This window comes from Arvicola amphibius, chromosome 11, assembly GCF_903992535.2.
Source record: "Arvicola amphibius chromosome 11, mArvAmp1.2, whole genome shotgun sequence".
NCBI classification, from domain to species: domain Eukaryota; kingdom Metazoa; phylum Chordata; class Mammalia; order Rodentia; family Cricetidae; genus Arvicola; species Arvicola amphibius.
This window is the reverse complement of record NC_052057.2, coordinates 117,863,440-117,882,310: the sequence shown is the minus strand read 5'-3', so window position 1 is coordinate 117,882,310 and position 18,871 is coordinate 117,863,440. Positions and strand designations below refer to the sequence as shown.

At 45.7% G+C, this 18,871-nt stretch overlaps 1 protein-coding gene and 1 non-coding gene across 3 annotated transcripts; both read right to left on the bottom strand.

Annotated features, from left to right (window-relative positions):
* Positions 1-265: 265 nt before the first annotated feature.
* Positions 266-18,341, bottom strand: Cfap418 (cilia and flagella associated protein 418). Of its 2 annotated transcripts, XM_038348410.1 has the most exons (6): positions 18,175-18,340; positions 13,856-13,943; positions 11,610-11,677; positions 10,996-11,061; positions 5,297-5,392; positions 266-1,125 (listed from the first exon to the last, which is right to left on the bottom strand). In XM_038348410.1, exons 1-6 carry the CDS (start codon positions 18,306-18,308, stop codon positions 972-974), a joined length of 606 nt encoding a protein of 201 aa, XP_038204338.1. In that variant the 5' UTR covers positions 18,309-18,340; the 3' UTR covers positions 266-971. The 2 variants fall into 2 exon arrangements, with proteins under 2 accessions (XP_038204338.1, XP_038204339.1); XM_038348411.1 differs by lacking the exon at positions 5,297-5,392 and having other exon boundaries at positions 18,175-18,341.
* A 448-nt stretch (positions 18,342-18,789) lies between these two features.
* Trnas-aga lies at positions 18,790-18,871 on the bottom strand. The gene has a single exon. It is a non-coding gene; the product is annotated as a tRNA-Ser (tRNA).

Sequence of the window (18,871 nt, the reverse complement as noted above, 5' to 3'; positions counted from 1 at the left end):
GCTACCACTGGTTAGCTATGCTTCAATAATGATGTATCAACCCAATCGTACTAGAAAAGTCCACAGGTTGGGGGCTAGAGAGATGGCTCAGTGGTTAAGAGCATTGCCTGCTCTTCCAAAGGTCCTGAGTTCAATTCCCGGCAACCACATGGTGGTTCACAACCATCTGTAATGAGGTCTGGCGCCCTCTTCTGGCCTGCAGACATACACACAGACAGAATATTGTATATATAATAAATAAATAAATGTATAAAAAGTCCACAGGTTGCCTGAAAAGGTTGCTGTTTATTTGATGGAATTATGAAGTTTAATTGAAAAACCCAACAACAGTCCTACTTATTTGAAGGACTTTAGTCATTTTAGATACACCGAAATCTTTTATATATAAATAGATATTTATTAATATAAAACTAACTTGATATTTCAATGAGTACAGGAGAGGACTATGCTACAATGGAGACGTTACTATTACTATTACTGTCACTATTGTGCATAATACTGAACTGAGAGAGACCATGAGGCACATGTACGGGGGTGGGGGGTGGGGAGGGTTCACACCGCACCGCACCGCACCCTCGACAACCCTCCAGTGCATCAGTGACCATCTGCGTCTCTCAGGTTGAACTCATGGTCTCTGGTAAGTACGGATCAGAGCAGGAACCGTGGGTACGTGCGACAGTGACCTCTCTGCCCTGGCCAGCGGGTGCTTGTCAGCAATGACACACGAGAATGTGCTAGAGAGCATGAGCAGCCACTGCTGCAGCTGCTACGGAAAGGCTGTAAATTTGCACAAATCGCCACAATTTAAATCTCTAACAGGAGATAGGCTAGTAAATTCAGATATTTTTAACCTACTAAGTAAAACTCCCGAGCCAAAAGGAGTAATGTCATGGTGTCCCGGGACATTATCTTCCAGTGAGCGGAGCGTGCTCTCAGAAATGGCGTTGTCAGAAGGTGGATGGTCTGCGCCCTCAGTGTTTACCACAAACCCAGCGGAGCTGGTGCTCTGTCTGCAGGTCTGTCAGCTCCTCAATAGTCCTCCAGCTACACTGGCAAGCATATGCCCGGGCTCCTTTCTTCTGGACCAACTTTGCTTTCAGTTTGTGGAATTCCGGCATGTTGTTCCTATGGCAAAACAGGCAGGCTTGAGCACAGCGAGTCATGCGAGGTGGTCTGATATGACTCTCTCTCGGGCCGCAGGACTGCTAATGGCAATCTTCTAGATGCGACTGTTCTGAAGGATCACCAATGTCACTACTCAGACAACACGGATGGGAACGGAATGGACATGTGGAGGCTCACTCCTACCTCAACCCCTGCCCTGTGCCACAGAGGCAGTGGCAGGAAAGGCGGGCTGCTGGCTTCCATTACAGCACACTTCTATCACGAGAGGAACAAGCCCTTCTCTATGCTGAGCTCATTTCTTTCACTTGTTTAAATCACCTGCTTATTTATTTTATCAGCACAAAGTACCTATCCTGAAGTGTGAATAATGCAAAAAGTAACTGGAGACAGTTATTAAAATGATAACCATTGGCTTTGATTGTATTATAAGAATATGGAAGTTACTGTAAGTTTAGTTATTAAAAAATCAATTATGATCTTTATGCATTATGTTTACGAACATAAATTATTGGAAAATAAAACTGGACAAGCTAAAAATAAAATATTAGGAAAACCTCAAGAGAAAAGATGAAATGCAGAGCACACGCTAACGATGCATGATGGCCGAGATTGTCACTGCCTGGCATCGCTGCAGAAGGCAGTCTCCACACTGCCCTCTGGTGGTCAGTGTGTACCACATTCACCACTGCAGTGTGAGACCCTAAGAAAACCCTAGAGACTTTCAGGGCCAAGTGTCTGAGCTTAGTAAAGTGAAACTTCTACCAGCAGTAACCTAGCTAGGGCTATGAAGAACGAGGGCATAACAGAATAGTATGGTTTTATGAGAATGAAAAACAAGCCCAGTAAAACTAAGTCAACGAAATGAGCTAATACATCTTTATTCAGTATTCATGAGATTTTGCTAAACTTAAGCATCTGATATCTGACTGATTGCTTAGAGATTTTAGGGATAAGAACCATGGACACCAGGGGACTCAGTATCTATCACGTACTTTCAAAGAAGCACTTATCTGAAAAGTTTAGAAAATAAATTATGCATTATTTTCCTTTAAGGAGAATGTATTTTTTAAAAAAATATTTATTTATTATGTATACAATATCCTGTCTATATGTAGAGGGCACCAGACCCCACTACAGATGGTTGTGAGCCACCAGTGGTTGCTGGGAGTTGAACTCAGGACCTTTGGAAGAGCAGGCAATGCTCTTAACCTCTGAGCAATTGCTCCAGCCTGAGAATGCATGTTTTAACAGAAGAATACAAGGTTTTTTTTTTTTTATTAAGCTACAGCATCAGAATGCCAGTAAATCAGTTTATATTTTCCTTACAAAGTGCTACAGCTTGTGAAAGCTAGCACATGCTTGCTTCCCTGACTGGTGAAATGACAACAAAGCAGCTGTGCAGCAGCACTGCAACAGGCATGCCCCTGCACCATGAACACAGGAGCAGCTGTGCAGCAGCACTGCAACAGGCATGCCCCTGCACCATGAACACAGGAGCAGCTGTGCAGCAGCACTGCAACAGGCATGCCCCTGCACCATGAACACAGGAGCAGCTGTGCAGCAGCACTGCAACAGGCATGCCCCTGCACCATGAACACAGGAGCAGCTGTGCAGCAGCACTGCAACAGGCATGCCCCTGCACCATGAACACAGGAGCAGCTGTGCAGCAGCACTGCAACAGGCATGCCCCTGCACCATGAACACAGGAGCAGCTGTGCAGCAGCACTGCAACAGGCATGCCCCTGCACCATGAACACAGGAGCAGCTGTGCAGCAACACTGCAACAGGCATGCCCCTGTACCATGAACACAGGAGCCTGCAGTGCTCTGTGAACACCTGACGACTCTGAAACCCCCTACCCACTAAGCACCTTGCTTCCCCCAGGGGATCAATGCCCATCTTCCTTGTGTTTCATTTACTCTCCACTGCCCTTATCTCATAAGACCACAGCCCTATTCTAAAACTGGGACAGCAGAAGCGCACCTTCGTTTTCCTGGTAAGCACTCACGACCACACCAAGTGTCTTACTGCCTGTCTCTGACACAGTGGAGGTGGTCCTCCTCTTCCTACACAAACTCCTTTTCTATCAATATTCAAGACCCCATTGCTTGGTCCTTAATATACATCCTTCCTGTTACCACATAAGCTTTAAAACATCTAAATAGAACAACCCTTTACTCTGCACTGGCTTCTTTCAAGCTGCCCTCTTGGGTACCCACAGTCAATCCCATGGGTTCAGCTGAAATTCCTCCCAGAGCTTCAGAGACAGTTTCAACAGTATCTGTAATCCAGTGTTGAGCCCCTTCTATCTGTGAACTAAGGCACTTGTCCTAAGATGCTGTCAGCGATGTCTCTCTGGTACATCTGCTCTGTTCTGCCGTTCTCACTGCTGTGATCCACAAAATTTAACTCATGCGTTACTGTACCATCTCTTCATCAATCCTGATGATTCTCTACTGGCCTGCTTTCCCTACATAGTAGTCCATTATCCCTTAAAAGCTAAGGGATATAAACCCTTATATCCTATAAACCGATCACCAAGGAAACAGGCAGGAAAATGCCACAAGTTCAACACCTTGGTCTGCTAAGGGAGTTCCTGGCCAACTATGGCTACACTGCAAAGCCCTGTCTCAGCACACAAAACAAACTGACGTCTGCACAGGCCTCTCCACATGAAGTGTCCAGCTGTGAGTTGAACTCCTTACTATTGCTGACCTCCACACTGCGCCAGCCCTTGCCATCTCTGCTCTTGTTCAGACTTCTCTGACTCCCACCATGCCATGTGATTCACCTCTTTAAAAAACAGCCCGAGTGCCACGGCCACAGCTGTGCTCACAGTCTCTCTGGATGCTGCAGGTGAAGCGCACCCACCATCCTGTCCTCCAGCTCCACTGTCACCCTTAAGAGCCATGTTCTCTGCCCATCTCCCTCTCAGAGCAGGAAGTGGGTGCTCGTCACCTCCTGAGCCGGGTTCCTAAGAGCATCCTGACAAGGAGCCAGAGAATGCCTGTTAGTAAGAAACGCTAAGGAGTACAGGACACAGACGCATCAGTGGCTGGCGCCTTGGCTGAGATAACAGACTCTCTAGTTGTTTCATTCTCTTGTCTTCTAAACATACATCATACTCTGAAGTTTCTTGAGGGCTCAGGTTGTATTTTTCACTGATTTATGTAACAAGCTAGTTGTTTATTATTATTATTATTATTATTAGTTTTAATAATTTAGTATAATAATCCTAGTAATCACTACTTTAAGTAAATTATATGTTAAAATGAGACTAACAAAAATCTGGAGTAAAGTGACTGGTGTCTATTTTCTTGTGACAAAGTCTGATCTTGAACTCACTGTAGTTCTGCCTCAGTTTCCAGAGAGTACCCATGGCTGCCAGTCTGGAAGAGTGAGACACCACACATTCTCATGTCCCAAGTCAGTCACTTACAAGGTCATTTTGTGCCTGTGCTCGCTACTGCTTTGATGTCACACACACCTTACTATCCTAAGTCTTATAACAATTCATGTTCATAACTTATGAGAATCAGACACTTGTTAGATTAACCAGCAGACACTGAATAGCAGAACCCAACCCAAAGCAACCGAACAATGGCCTTCTCAGAGCTCTGCCCTGGTGTGGAGCATGCAAAGGTTGTGGGCACAAGAATCAGGGAGGCAGTTCTGTGAGCTCATTCAGAACACACCCTTATTTAGGCTGACAGCAAACAGAGTGGAAGGAGGCGAGCTAGGGCCCACATGACTGGACAAGCAGACCAACAACACAACAAAATGAGACACAAAAAGCCCTTGGTACATTTTCAAGATGTGGTGGTTTGAGAGAAAATGGCCCCCAAAGGGAGTGGCACCAATAGGTGTGGCCTTGTTGGAGGAAGTGTGTCACTGTGGGGCAGGCTGTGAGGTCTCTTAGCTCAAGCTTCCCTCAGTATGACTGTCAGCTCAACTTCCTGTTGTCTACAAGATGTAGGACTCTCAGCTAATTCTCCAGCACCATGCCTGCTTATATGCTACCATGCTCCCAGCATGATGATAAGGGACTAAGCCTCTGATACTGTGAGTCCCTTCAATTAAATGTCTTCCTTATAAGAGTTGCTGTGGTCATGGTGTCTCTTGGCAGCAATACAGATGCTAAGACACAGGGTGAAATTCTTCAGAAACATACCTGAAGAACAGGTAATCACATGATTTGTCCCACATATAGTCATTGTAGCTCATTATCCGGAAATCACAGGCTATACAACGCAGCTGGTCACATGCTCTGGTCAGAGAGAAAGAAAGATGCATTAAAGATGAGCTGTGTTTAAATAGGAAAATACAGTGTTAGATAACTGAATAAGCAACAGAATAACTCCAGATAACTGAATAAGCAACAGAAATATCTGGATTAATGATTGCAATTGTTTGTACTAAAGGACTGCTTATGTGTTTCAGCTTTCTGGCTGGATATGGTGGCACCTTCCTTTAATCCCAGCACTTGGGAGATATCCGGTACTGTGAGTTCAAAGCCAGCCCATCTTTATATAGTGATTTCTAAGCCAGCCAGGGTTATACTACACAGCAAGACCCTGTCTCAAAAAAATTAAGTAAAAAGCTTCCAGGTTATTTTTCACATCTAGCTTATAAAGATTTTATACAATACATAGACAAATGAATATTGTATAGACATACAGTGCCAGATTGGCAGATCAAAGAATATAATTGCCACACCTTCCTCAAGAAACCACCATTTCTGGAGCCATCACTGGTCTGCTTGTCTTAGAGTCCAGTGAGAGGTAAACTAAGCAGCACTCACTGTGAATAAGTTATTAGTTTGTTAGGAGACGAAAGGGGCTCTCAACAGAGCAGGGCAGTGCAGTCAGGAGTCCTGGGAGGAGACGGGTGGGATTCTGAACAGGCAGCCTGGACTGGCCTCATTCACAAGGCAAATTTGAACACTTTCTTTAAGAACTACTGTGAGTTATTTGAGGGAGAAAAGGATCATGCTTGTATACTGACGGCAAAGATGCAATGAAGAGCAAGGTTATGAGTATGCTGGACAGCAGGAGCAGACAGAGAGGCCCAAGTGACAAGCAAGTCTTCTGGAGGTACCATGTCGCAGCATTATGTGCAGACATGCTAACTATAAGGAAAGTGATAACATATAGTAAGTTTAAAAAGAATTATGAATTGTTGCTGCAGCAACAGAAACAGCCATTATTTGAAATATTTAATAAACAAAATCAATGGATACATTTAATAAAAACTAAAAGTTGATGAGTTGTTAAGACACACGCAGGGAGAGGAGAGAAGAGGGAAGAGGGAGGGAGGAAGAGAGAGAAGAGATAGAGAGGGGGGAGAGAGGGGAAGAGAGAGGGACAGAGAGAGGGGAGAGAGAGCAAGCATGCATGAGCAGTGAGCACACAGAGCTGCCATCACTGGTTCACTCCTACATACTAAGTACTTACAAGTGACAACCAAGTGAAACCAAGCAAGATAATTCCCGTGTGAGAGAGAGCAGTGCAGACACTGGCTCTGAGCACAAGGGAATAGCCAAGGAATTTCCTTGTGACTCAATTTTTCTTTTTATATTCCAATTTATATTTCGATAGTGTGTTGTTTCAATATATTTTACTAATATACTTTTTTCAGTAATATTTCTGTAACAAATAAAACAAACCAATTATTAGACTTTTTACTTTGAAATTAAAATACAGGCTAGGAAGGTAGCACACGCCTGTAACCCCAGTACTTTTAAGATGGAGGCGGAGATCATCATTGGCTAACGGTGAGTTCACGGCCAGCCTGGACTACTTTAGATATGTAACTTCTAAACTGAGTAACACTGGAAAACTTGGTCTCAAAGTTTCCTTGAGGATGAATATTTCTGAGAGCATCAATCACAACCAAACAGTTACAATGTTTCACAGGCACTCCTTCTACACTGTTGGTGGTTGCTGAGGCTGTGCAGTTCCTGTGCATTTCAACCCAGCTGCATTCTAAGACTTGAATGATGGTCCCCATGGCTCCCGTAACTGTGTTCTTATGCAGATGTAGTTTATTACATGCTCACAACAGAGTGTTAACTTTAATGCCTTAATACATATGTTCAATTTGGCTGAATTATTGCTATTGTGGGAACCATAATTTAGATTTTCATGACATTTTATGTGTAAAACCTCAACCATTATGTTTAATATAGTTTTAAATTTAAAATTTATTGGTTTATCAAATCTATTCACACTACTATATTTTCTTACAAACACTGTCCTATGAGAAAACTAAAGCCAATGTGCAGCTAAGAAGTTATCCTGCTGCTGTGACGAATGCACTCTGTGATCCTAACAGTGCGGGGGGGGGGGGGGGGGAACGGGACAACACAGCCTTGCAAGGAGTTTACAAATACATTAACCTACAAATAAGGCTTGAAAAGGGTGCCTCAGCTGGGTGATGGCAGTGCACACCTTTAATCTCAGCAGTGAGGAGGCACAGGCAGGTGGATCTCTGTGAGCTGGAGGCCAGCCTGGTCTACAGAGTGAGTTCCAGGACAGCCAGGGCTACACAGAGAAACCCTGTCTCAAAAAACCATAAACAAACAACCCCCCCCAATCAAAAACCAAAACTAGCCACCCCCCAGTCAAAACAAAACAAAACAAAACACCGAAACCAAAAGGAAAGGAAAGGATGCCCAGTCTTATCTAGACCACTTGCCCACCACACTCCACATCCTTCTCACCCGCTGGGCGAAGACTTCAGTGTCCTGCTCCGCTCACAGTCGGCTTTAGCCCCACACTGGAGCGCAGTGCAGGAATCCAATCCGACGAGTGAAACAAACCAGCACAGCACAGCTGACTCCCTTTATGCCCTGAACATGAAAACTGTACACACACACACACACACACACACACACACACACGTGACTACTCACTTTATGATAAGGTCATGTTCCCACAAACCCCTCCTAAGTGAAAATGGCATGTAGCATACGTAACTATCATACATCACAATACAAAGTAGGCTTACTGGTTGCTAACCTTGTGACTGAGTGGTTCACTGTCCCTACCCAGCACCCAGAGAGAATCACACTACATACTGGGAAAAGACAAAAATTATTAAAAATTTAAAAATTAAAATATGGCTAATGAACTGAATGTGTTAGCCACTTTGGAGCCATTGTAAGTCAAATATCTGTTAGTATAAAATAATACAAAATTATGATTCCAATAAAGAATAAATTAAGTATTTTCCCATAAAATATGGAGGGACTATATATGCTAAGGAGGTATTTCTATGTTTATCCAACTGCTATGCAGAACTGACCATTTTATGGATGTTTATAGTGGGAATGTCCAGAATAGTTCTTAGTTAAATCCAATCCGATCCACACAGAGGGCTAGAAAGGCTTGATACTTGGGACTGTTTCAAAGTAATATTGGCTGGCTAGGTATGGCGTCACATGCCTGTGATCAGCACTTGAGGGGTAGAGGCAGGAGAATCAGGAGTTCTAATTCTTGTCTGTATGGTGAGCTTGAGGATAGCCTGGGCTACAAGACACTTCACATCAGCTCTAACAGTGGAAGCAGCTAAGAGCCTCCCTTTTCACATAATGGAATCTGACACAAGAATCTGAAATCTGACTTCCTTTCCCTACAGTCAGTCACGCCCAGGTCACAGCTAGCTCCCTTCTCTTCCCCTACACTGTGGAGAACTCAGCCCAGGTTACAGCTAGCTCCCTTCTCTTCCCCTACACTGTGGAGAACTCAGCCCAGGTTACAGCTAGCTCCCTTCTCTTCCCGCACACTGTGGAGAACTCAGCCCAGGTCACAGCTAGCTCCCTTCTCTTCCCGCACACTGTGGAGAACTCAGCCCAGGTCACAGCTAGCTCCCTTCTCTTCCCCCACACTGTGGAGAACTCAGCCCAGGTCACAGCTAGCTCCTTTCTCTTTCCTACACTGTGGAGAACTCAGCCCAGGTCACAGCTAGCTCCTTTTTCTTTCCCTACACTGTGGAGAACTCAGCCCCAGTGACCCCTCTTCTGGACCCTCTTCTGCTTTATTTCCCAAATTCCACATCATCTGGCAGCCTGTGACTTCTTTCCTTGGTGCTGTGAAAGGTCTCACGATATCTGCAAAGAGTGTGTTTGCTTTTTAAAGGCAAGGATACTGAGCGAGGCTTTAGAAGATACACTCCTTAAGGGACGGGGTGGGCTGGTCCGAGCGATGGGCATGCTGCCCCCAGAGCCCGCCCTTCCCTTTCAGGCTCTGTGCAAAGCCTCGCCTTTCCCTGCTTCTCTACTGGTTACTTCACTTTGGTCAACTAGGGCAGGGCTTGGGTGTACATTCAAAGCATTTAGAAGAAGAAACAAACAAGAAAGACATTAAAATGGAGTAAAAAAATGAATCTGAATAACTAATGTGAACAGAGCACCTGAGATGAGAGGGGATGTGTGTTAGGAAGGCGCGCCCTCCCAGACAGGACAGATGCTAAGATTCTGGGAGGCAGGAGAATTCGAGTACAAACAGCACCTGCCTCAGGGTTTATTCAGGGAAGAAACTAGAGAAAAGAGGAAGACCAAGCACCATAGTGAGCTTAGAGTGAGAGAGGCACAGGTGTCAACTCGGCTGCCACCTGACAGGAGACAGGCATTTCGGCTCTGCCATCTTGAAGGCTGGATGTGTTTGAGCTTTGAGAAGCTGGAGTGGGTGAGAGCAGAAATTGCCGCTGTAGTTCCTGGCAACGTGACAAAAGTCGCCTGCAGGTGACACAGCTCTGAAATGAGTGAGCACAACTGAGCTAACAGGTAGATCAAGGCAGACAGCAAGGCCATAGCTTCCTCTAAGGTCTCTGCTGGGACAGGTCTCAGTACATGATGACTAACTGCTTTCAGTTCTTTAGACAGCAGGCAGCATTCAGCTTCCCAGGTTCCCAACTTCACTTTGGTCCTATGGCTACTCCTTCCTGGATTACTAATCCAGGCTGGCATCACCCCAACTCCCCATTTCTTTTTGTGGCCCCACTTCTATTATTCAGAAGTGTGCTCAATATGCAATCACTTGACCTAAGTTTTCTTCTTAAAAATGAATAAAAAGAAAAAAAGTGCCTTAGGAACAAGTAGGCAAAAAGATAATGAGCAACGCAGGTGAGCGGGCCTCTGCGGAAGACGGAGTCAAACGTAGTGGGCGGCGCAAACGCTTGCTTACAGGTAGTTTTCTCCCCCTGTGAAAGTGGTAAGGAATGTGCTAGAAGGGACAGGGGTTTGCAGTGAGTGGCACCTTGACTCTACCTAAAAAAGAACCATACGTGAGGGCAGGGTCTTAAAGTGGGTGGGAAGAGACAAGAAATGGCAGGTTTCTGTTTCAGAAATGTAAAGCCAAGCTTGAGAACTCTGGTTAACACAGACCTTTACTTTCTCATGTCTTCTGGCCCAATCAGTGAGGGCAAGGCACTGCATCTGCTATATAGCTGCCTCAGTTTACCTACATGAGCCAGCCTTTCACATCTGCACACGCTCCTGCTGCTCTGTAAAAACCTGGGTAGGACTCAAGTGATCCAAGTGGGGCTCAGAAAAAGGCATCACGACAACAATACATACCAGACATTACAAGATGTTTTTAAAAAATATGTCTTGCTGTGTTGGCTCAGGCTGGCCTGGCCTTGGATTTATAGTGATCTCCCAGCCCCAGCCTCCCACAGGCTGGGATTATGTGCCACCTGCACAGTCAGCCTTGAATAGTTCCTTCCCAAGAATATTAAATGAGTTACCAAAGTGTCCCTGGACTGGCTGGTACAATACAAAGCTCTCACTGTAGAGCGGACTGGTGCCAAGAGAGCACACTCTACCAAAGGACAGCCCAGCACACGCACACTGCGTTTCCCGCAGCCTACCTCGGCGAGGTGTGTGTTCCAACCCCACATGGAATGGCGCTTCCGCTGAGATACACCGGACTGCAGCTAGACGTGTTCAGCAGATGGAGAAAACAAAATTACAACAACAACAACAACAACAACAACAAAGAAACACGAGAAGCCAGCGGTCTGCAGTCTGTGTTCTAGTGATCATGTTATATGCCTCCGCAGCCAGCCAACCATTTCAAGGAGGAGATATTTATTACAGGATCACCCTCCATAGGCTCTAACCTGCATCCAGAAACACTCAAGGAGTTAAAATGAGTCACAGCAAAGTGAGTGCCAATAATGTAAGGAATAAGTCAATACTAAAGCATGTAACAGAACATTAATTTTGAGAAACTGTTAACACTTTTTTAACACAGCAGAAAATTATTTATAATAGCAATAATCTCCTATTTAATTTCCTTTACACTAAGTGGGCCATAGATCCTAAGCACACCCCAGATATTGCTAGTGGTCTTTTGTCTCACGGCCAGCTGGCGCTCTCTCCTTCAATGCCACTGCTGTTGAAATGGCCACAGAATCTACTGGCCCATCCTCACGGCGTCTGCTCACTCAGCGGAGAATTCACCAGAACAGTCTCCACTTACCTCTTACTGAGGCCTTGAACGGAAGCTCTGACAGATGTGTTACTTGAAGATTTAGATTTAAATTTTTGCTAAAAAACAAAACAAAAATAAAAGACCAAAGGCTTAGAGAACTACTTTATAACAATAGTATTTTAAAATGATGTACTAAACATTTGGTGGTGTTTTTTTCGAATACCCACAACAATGATGGATACTTTCTAAAGGCAGGAGGAAAGGAGAGCGCCTGAGGAATTCGCAACGACAGCGACAGCGACAGCCATCTAAGAACTTCTGCTGCCCCAGCACACGGAGACTTTGCGTCACTTTCTACCTCTGCAGTGATTTCATATGAAGGAGCTGCTTAAAACTTCATTCTGGAAAAACTCAACTGAAGAGGGGGGAACAACCCCGGGCCCATTTTTAAAGGTTTTGAATGGTACTTATCTAAACTAAAATTAAATTCCTGTACAACTTCGGGATTATTAATTTTGATCAAGTGTAATGGTATCAAGCAACATGAGCACGGAAAAGCCCAGCTACCTGGTCATAGCATACAGTAGTTCCTTATGTTCTGATAACATCGCCGTCGTGAGTAGGCATTTATTAAGTGTTAACTGTATGAAGTAGCAGACATCATAAACCAACCACATACTAGGACCACTGCCAGCAAGAGAAAGCAAGACAGGGACATGGCCCCTAAAACTATGCACAGACATGCCTTCATTTCACAGGGCGGCTGAGGAAGTTTAAGAGGCAAAAAATTTCACTTATCCATCTCTCTTAATTTTTACTTGATGTTACACAGGAAACTATTTTGCTGCACCCATAAAGCTTCAACAGGCGCTCGGGCAGCATGCTCGCCCCCTGCACAGTGCAGGATCACAGTGTGACGCTAAGCTGGCCACCAACACTGACTGCTGGTTCCTGGGGTTTATGTCTGTGTCCAAGGGCAGCTTCAAACTGCAGTGAGTGCAGAAGCCAGGGTGAAGGGCAGGACTCCCAGGACACAGCAGACGCCCTCCTGACAATGTGTGGATGCAAGTCATTATGATTCCTGCTTTCTTTAGCTGGTAAATATTTTATATAGACTTGCTCTCTCCTTTATCCAGTTGGAAAACCAGATATATTAGCAAAAACAAAACAAACAAAAAACCAAACTAATACAGAAATTCATATTCACTCAGGCTTACCAAGCCCACAGAAATAAGCTGTTTGTTAAGACAAACATAGTTTATTGATACAAATTTACATATGCACCTTACACTGTACTTAAGACATTTAAGCTATATGTGCATACAAAGAACAGAGGTTCTATCTGGGAAGGAAGGCAGAATAAAATCATGTTGAACGTCTGAAGACGCCAGAGAAGAAGAGGAGGCCGCTGGTGTGGGGAGGCTTGCCTGGAGGGGGTCTTAGAACACAGGGGGTACGAAAACAGAACGGGTATTACAGGGGCAAGGTTTAAACAGGGTGGCATTGGGGGGTGAGAAGATGAGGATGAGAGGAAGGGAGGGTTAACCAAAACTGTATGAAAAAGCCACATGGAAACCTACTACACTGTATGCCAATTAGGAAGGGTCAGTTAAAGAAGTTCAGAGAATAAAATAGAGCAAAATACCGACATGTTCAGAACGATGGGTATGAAGAGTCCCACACACACACACACACACACACACACACACACACACACACTATATATATACACACACACACACACATACACACACTATATATATATATATATACACACACACACACACACACACACACACACACACATACACACACTGTTATATAGTAGTAGTATACAGGTGGCTGTTACTTTTGAATGTTCTATAAAGCTAAAATAGATGAACATTTAAAGTATTAAAGTATTTACAATTTAGTCAAATCCACTGTCTTGGGGGATAACATTAATGTCATGGTATTCCAGATACTAAAAACGTTCTTGTACTGAAAGCCACTGCTTTGGCCTTTGAGAAATGTGTTCTCAGACACTTCTTAAGACATCTAAGCGACAGCTGGACCTGTGCAGGATGACTCTCCACGAGCAGCTTTTCCAATTTCTTACTCTTGCTGGGACATCAACAGAGACAGAGTTTCTAACATATAACCCTCTACAATTGTTTAAGTGGAATAACTTCTTCATGTGTACTTCTCAGAGTTCAAAGGATTACATCTGGATGGCTACTCTGCCTTAACTTTTGAGACTATTCTAAGTATCTTAAATAATGACAGAATTACTGTATACTTATAACGTGACTTACAAAAGGTTTTTTGTCATAGTTTGGCTCCTCAAATATCTCATTAATAAGACTGTCAAGGTCATCTTCTTTTTGACATGTTTCTGCTGACCTGAAAGAAAACAGGCACAGAATAAACCCTCACGGACAGACAAGTCAGAGAGTGGAAACACCACCGCTAGAGAGATAACACAAAGGTGTTTTTCAGGTATGGACATATGTCACACCCTGCACAGCTTTGGGACTGACCTGATCGAGGTGACTGGGGGATGGAGAAATGACAGACCTACACACGGAAAGGCTGGGATCAGGTGGGTTGTGCGCTTTGAAGGAGACAGGCCACCAACATGTGGAACTCAGTGCCCATTACAGACAGCATGAAAAGGGGGTGGCTGAACAGCTTCTGTATGTGCTGGCTCTAACCAAGATCAGCTGTCAACAAACCTCATCAGGAAGGCTGTGCCATTCCTGTGGGTCCGAGGCACTAGGATCCTTGACATGGCCAACCTTGTGTCACTAAAATGTACTTTCGGGACTTCAACCAAAACCCACAGAATAAGCTGTTTGTTGAGAACAAGATATAGTTTATTGGCACAAATTCACATATGGGCCCTACTATTATGCACTTAAGATATTTAAGCCTATGCATTATATTAAAAATGGGAATGTACTTTTCTAAATTATGTCAAGCACTTATTTCGAGAATATAAAATATATAGGTTATAAATTCTAACACCACAAAGGGTTCAATTTTAACTCAAACAACTCTCTCCTAAAGAAGTCAAAGTTCATGTCAGCAAATGACCCAAAAGTGGAGATCCCTCCCCAAAGCCAAAGAGCCATCGCTATATGTCAGAATGCCTCAACTGCACCAGGCTCTTCAGGGGAAGCCACCATGCCATTACGAATACAAATGGCTCCACACAAAACACCTATCTGAGAGCCGGGCGGTGGTGGCGCACGCCTTTAATCCCAGCACTCGGGAGGCAGAGGCAGGCGGATCTCTGTGAGTTCGAGGCCAGCCTGGTCTACAAGAGCTAGTTCCAGGACAGGCTCTAAAAAAGCTGCAGAGAAACCCTGTCTCGAAAAACCAAAAAAAGAAAAAAAAAAAAAAAAACACCTATCTGAGGGAACTCTGGGCTGGGGTATAGCACACCGCACAGCAACGGGTAGAGTACCTGTTTAGCACGAACACAGTCCTGGGTCTAACGTCCAGCCAGCACTGCCCAGTCTCCTGCCACTAACCCCCCAAAGTAAATGTTTACTCCCAGTGTCTTAAGGCTTTCATTGCTGTTTCAGGCGAGGAAAAGACACTGAGATCCAGCAGCGTGTACAAGGCCGTACAGACAGAGGGCAGTTCACAAACCACATGTTATGAGACAACTGTTCAGTTTTCATGTTGTGGACACTGTTGATCAACTCCAGAGCTCACTGGACCATTTTATGATTTGTCTTAGAAGATTATTTCTTTGGTTCAAATTCTTTAGAAATGCATTTACTTTGAAACCGAAAACTAGGATTGCATCCCTTGTACCAAATGGTTGATACAATTACCTACAGACTCTGCTCCTTAGCTGTCCCTGCTCTCACTTTTATCCTTCATGCCTTTCTCTGTCTACACTGGCATTTTCCTCTGCCTTCCAAGTGTGCTAAAGACTTTCCTCCCAAGAAAATAGCAGCAGCAGCAGCACAACTCTACCACTCCTGTTCACAACTGGGGCAGTCTATAGCCACCATTTGATTCACTACCAGTAACCCACATGGCTGCCCCAATCTTACAACTACTGATACCGGGTCAGCTAACCCTGTATGTTGAGACAGGGTGCCACTGGACATTACAGGCTGTTTTATAAGGTTCCTATCTATCTCCTAGGTGTTTATAGCATACTTTTCCCAGTTGAGATAATCAAAAGAACTTATCTGGCCATTGCAAAATCATCACTGGTCTAGAGATACTGAGCTAGTTGAAGTCATTTAATTTCTCTGAACTTCATATACTTTACCCATTGAAGCAGTGTCTTTCCAACTGCTTTCTGGTCTAATGTTCTATCTCTGGCTTTGTCTCTACATCTCTTGACTACAGTGCAATTCTCACCTTAAATCACTACATTCAGGTCTCTCTCAGTTCCAATTCTTCTTAATCTTTCAGAAGCACATGGCACAGCCGTGTATGAGGTCTTTAACTTTCTGTTTTTGAGAAAGGGTCTTACTATACAACCCTGGATGGCCTGGAACTCAGAGATCAGTCTGCCTCTGCCCCTGCCTCTGCCTCTGGAATCAAAGGTGTGCACCACTGGACCCAGGCTATAAAGATGGCCTCACGAGATTTCCTTTTGTTTTTTGTTTTTTTTTTTTTTTAAATTGTTTTATTAGGTATTCGGGAAAAGCGCTTCTTACAAACGGCAGCTGCAAAATACGGAGACCTCTGCAACAATGACTTGTTTTTCTTAAGTGAAGAAATGGGTGGGTTCTGGGGAAGCAAGGCTGAGGGACAAATCTGAGCATCTCAAGTTATTTGGGGAAATAGCAACAAAAGGCAAAGGTGAAATCCCAGCAAGGGATTCTAGCGACTTAGCTTCTGCGTGTTTTGTGGGTGGCCACATCCTCCCCTTCCTTTAGTGCAAAGAGGTATTACTACTGTAAACGATTCTTCTAGCCACCAATACCTCAGTTTGGAATCCGCCTGTCTACTTTCAAAGCTCAGGGATAGAATGAGGCAGATACCCACAAAACAAACATAGAACTTCACAGCAGAACCCTCAAACAAGGACAAAGGATATCCCCAAAAGCACCTCAACTGAAAAGGCTAGACCATAAAACATTCAATACAATGGTGTGTCCGGGACCCAGCTTACACTGCTAGGGGATAGCCAGGTTACTTCCCCTCTATGGCTGATCCACTTCTCCAGCATACAGACAGACAGAGCTACTAGCACTGCTGTTTCCAACCACTGACACACCCCTGGTCCTTTACGAGCTACCTGCCACACACAGCTGAAACCACTAACCCATCTCTGCCCACTAAGGCTAAGAATACTGCACTTATGCACAGACGGGAAGCTGCTCACATGCTCGATCACGCTCAACACCAAGTCCATTGATCCTCGGGTGTTACCAGCCAGCTCTGCACTGATGGACTGCCACTGCATGCTTCGCGTGTTTTTACATTTTTTCACGTTAACCTCAACAATTCACAGCTGGTTCTGGTTACTCAGTAGTAGTATTCCATGCGTATGATTAAACAAGAGCCCCACCCCAAACCACAGGACAAGCACATGTGATGGGGATTACAGGGCAGGGAACAGAGAACCACCAAGGGGCAGATCTCACAGAAACCTCAAGGAGACCTTCTCCATCTAGTGCAGAAAGCAACTTGCTAACTTAGGTCCCCTTTTTCCCAATTGCCCCTATCCTTGGACCCCAAAGCACACGCAGTGCTTTTTCCTTTGAACTTGGGGTCTCAAAATAAGTGTGCAAGGTCGTCCATGAACACAACCTGGCTGAAAACAGATGGCCCAACAAACATACACTAACTGTCTGACAGTTAAATTCATGTTACAAAAAAAAAAAAAAACAAAACTAACTTGAGGATTTATTTTTGTAACATCTCACCCAGCTCAAAGGTGACAACCTCCTCTTGGTTGTTGTCAAAGGGGTTGTTCTCTCTCTCCTCAATGAGCTCCCAGAAGCAGCTCGTTCATTGGGCCTGGTATTTGCCTTTCCCAAATGTCCTAGGGAAGCGACAAATTTCCAAAAGACTCTAGCAAGGGTTCTTGCCCATCCTAAGCCTTCACTTGAAAGGATAATGCACTGATGTTTATTTTTTATTTTTGTTGAGACACCAAATACTTAAGTGTCCTCAAACTTCGACCTGGATATCAGACATTTGCTGGGCCCCATAACTTGGTGCCATGGGCAATAGGCGGGCAACTGGGCTATTTAATTCCGATGTTTACAATGGACACTTCTTTAATAATCAAGTCTAATCTTCTCTAACTCCTCGACCTTACATCCGACAACAGTAACATGGAATGGTGGTGTCCTAACATCTGGCCTAGGGTTGCCTGGTAACGGGGTGAGGCAGGACGTTTCAGTCCAGGCACCGCAGCCAGGAGGGGAAGGCTGCGTGGCCGGGGCAGCATGGCCCTCAGAGAGACTTAGGGGAGGGACGCTGCCGGATCCCCCGTTGGGTGAGGGCCGTCAGATGGGGTCTGGGCTCCCTCGGGCTCGCCCAGGTGCGGGATCCGAGCGGGGAGGGGAGGCAGCCTGCAGCCAGGCCGCGGGAGCGCGGCGGCGGCGGGCGGCTTGGGGCCCAGCACCTCCGCCCGCCCGCCCGCGTTCACCTGGGATCCTCCTTCGCCTCGGCTCCGTTCCGGTCGCCGCCGGGGGGCCGCTCGCCCAGGCCCAGCCTCAGGGGGTCGGGGCGGCAGAATTTGGTCTCGACTTCATCCAGGAGCGCATCCAGGTCCTTCGCCATCTTGAGCGGGCGCGAGCGGGCGGGTGGTTTCCACGGCAACGCGGGAGCCCGGCGAGCCCGCCCGCCAGGCTGCAAGCCCTGCGCGTGCGCAAACCGCCCTCCGCCACGGGACGCGCGCCGCCGCGGGGCTGACGTGCTCGCACTCGCGGCGGCAGGGGTCGTGGGTCGGGGCCCGGGTCTCCCCCACGCGGGTGGGTTCCGTGGGCGCAGCCTATCCTGGCCGCGCTCCCATCGGCTTCGGCGCAGCCTGTGGGCCCCTCTCGACCTTCTTGGCTCCCGCTGCGGTGCCTGACCCCAAACCCGGCGTCACCCCCTCCCCACCCCCGCCCTGCCCTGTCCCGACCCGGGTTGCTTCCGCGGCTGTAAATGTCTTTAATTATTCCTGGGGGAATCGGTTAAAAAAAAAAAAAAAAAAAAAAAAAAAAAAAAACTGTGAAACCAAAACTACGGTCTGTGGCAAAAGACAGTTCCGTTCCGTTCCCGTAGTCGGCAGGATTCGAACCTGCGCGGGGAGACCCCAATGGATTTCTAGTCCATCGCCTTAACCACTCGGCCACGACTAC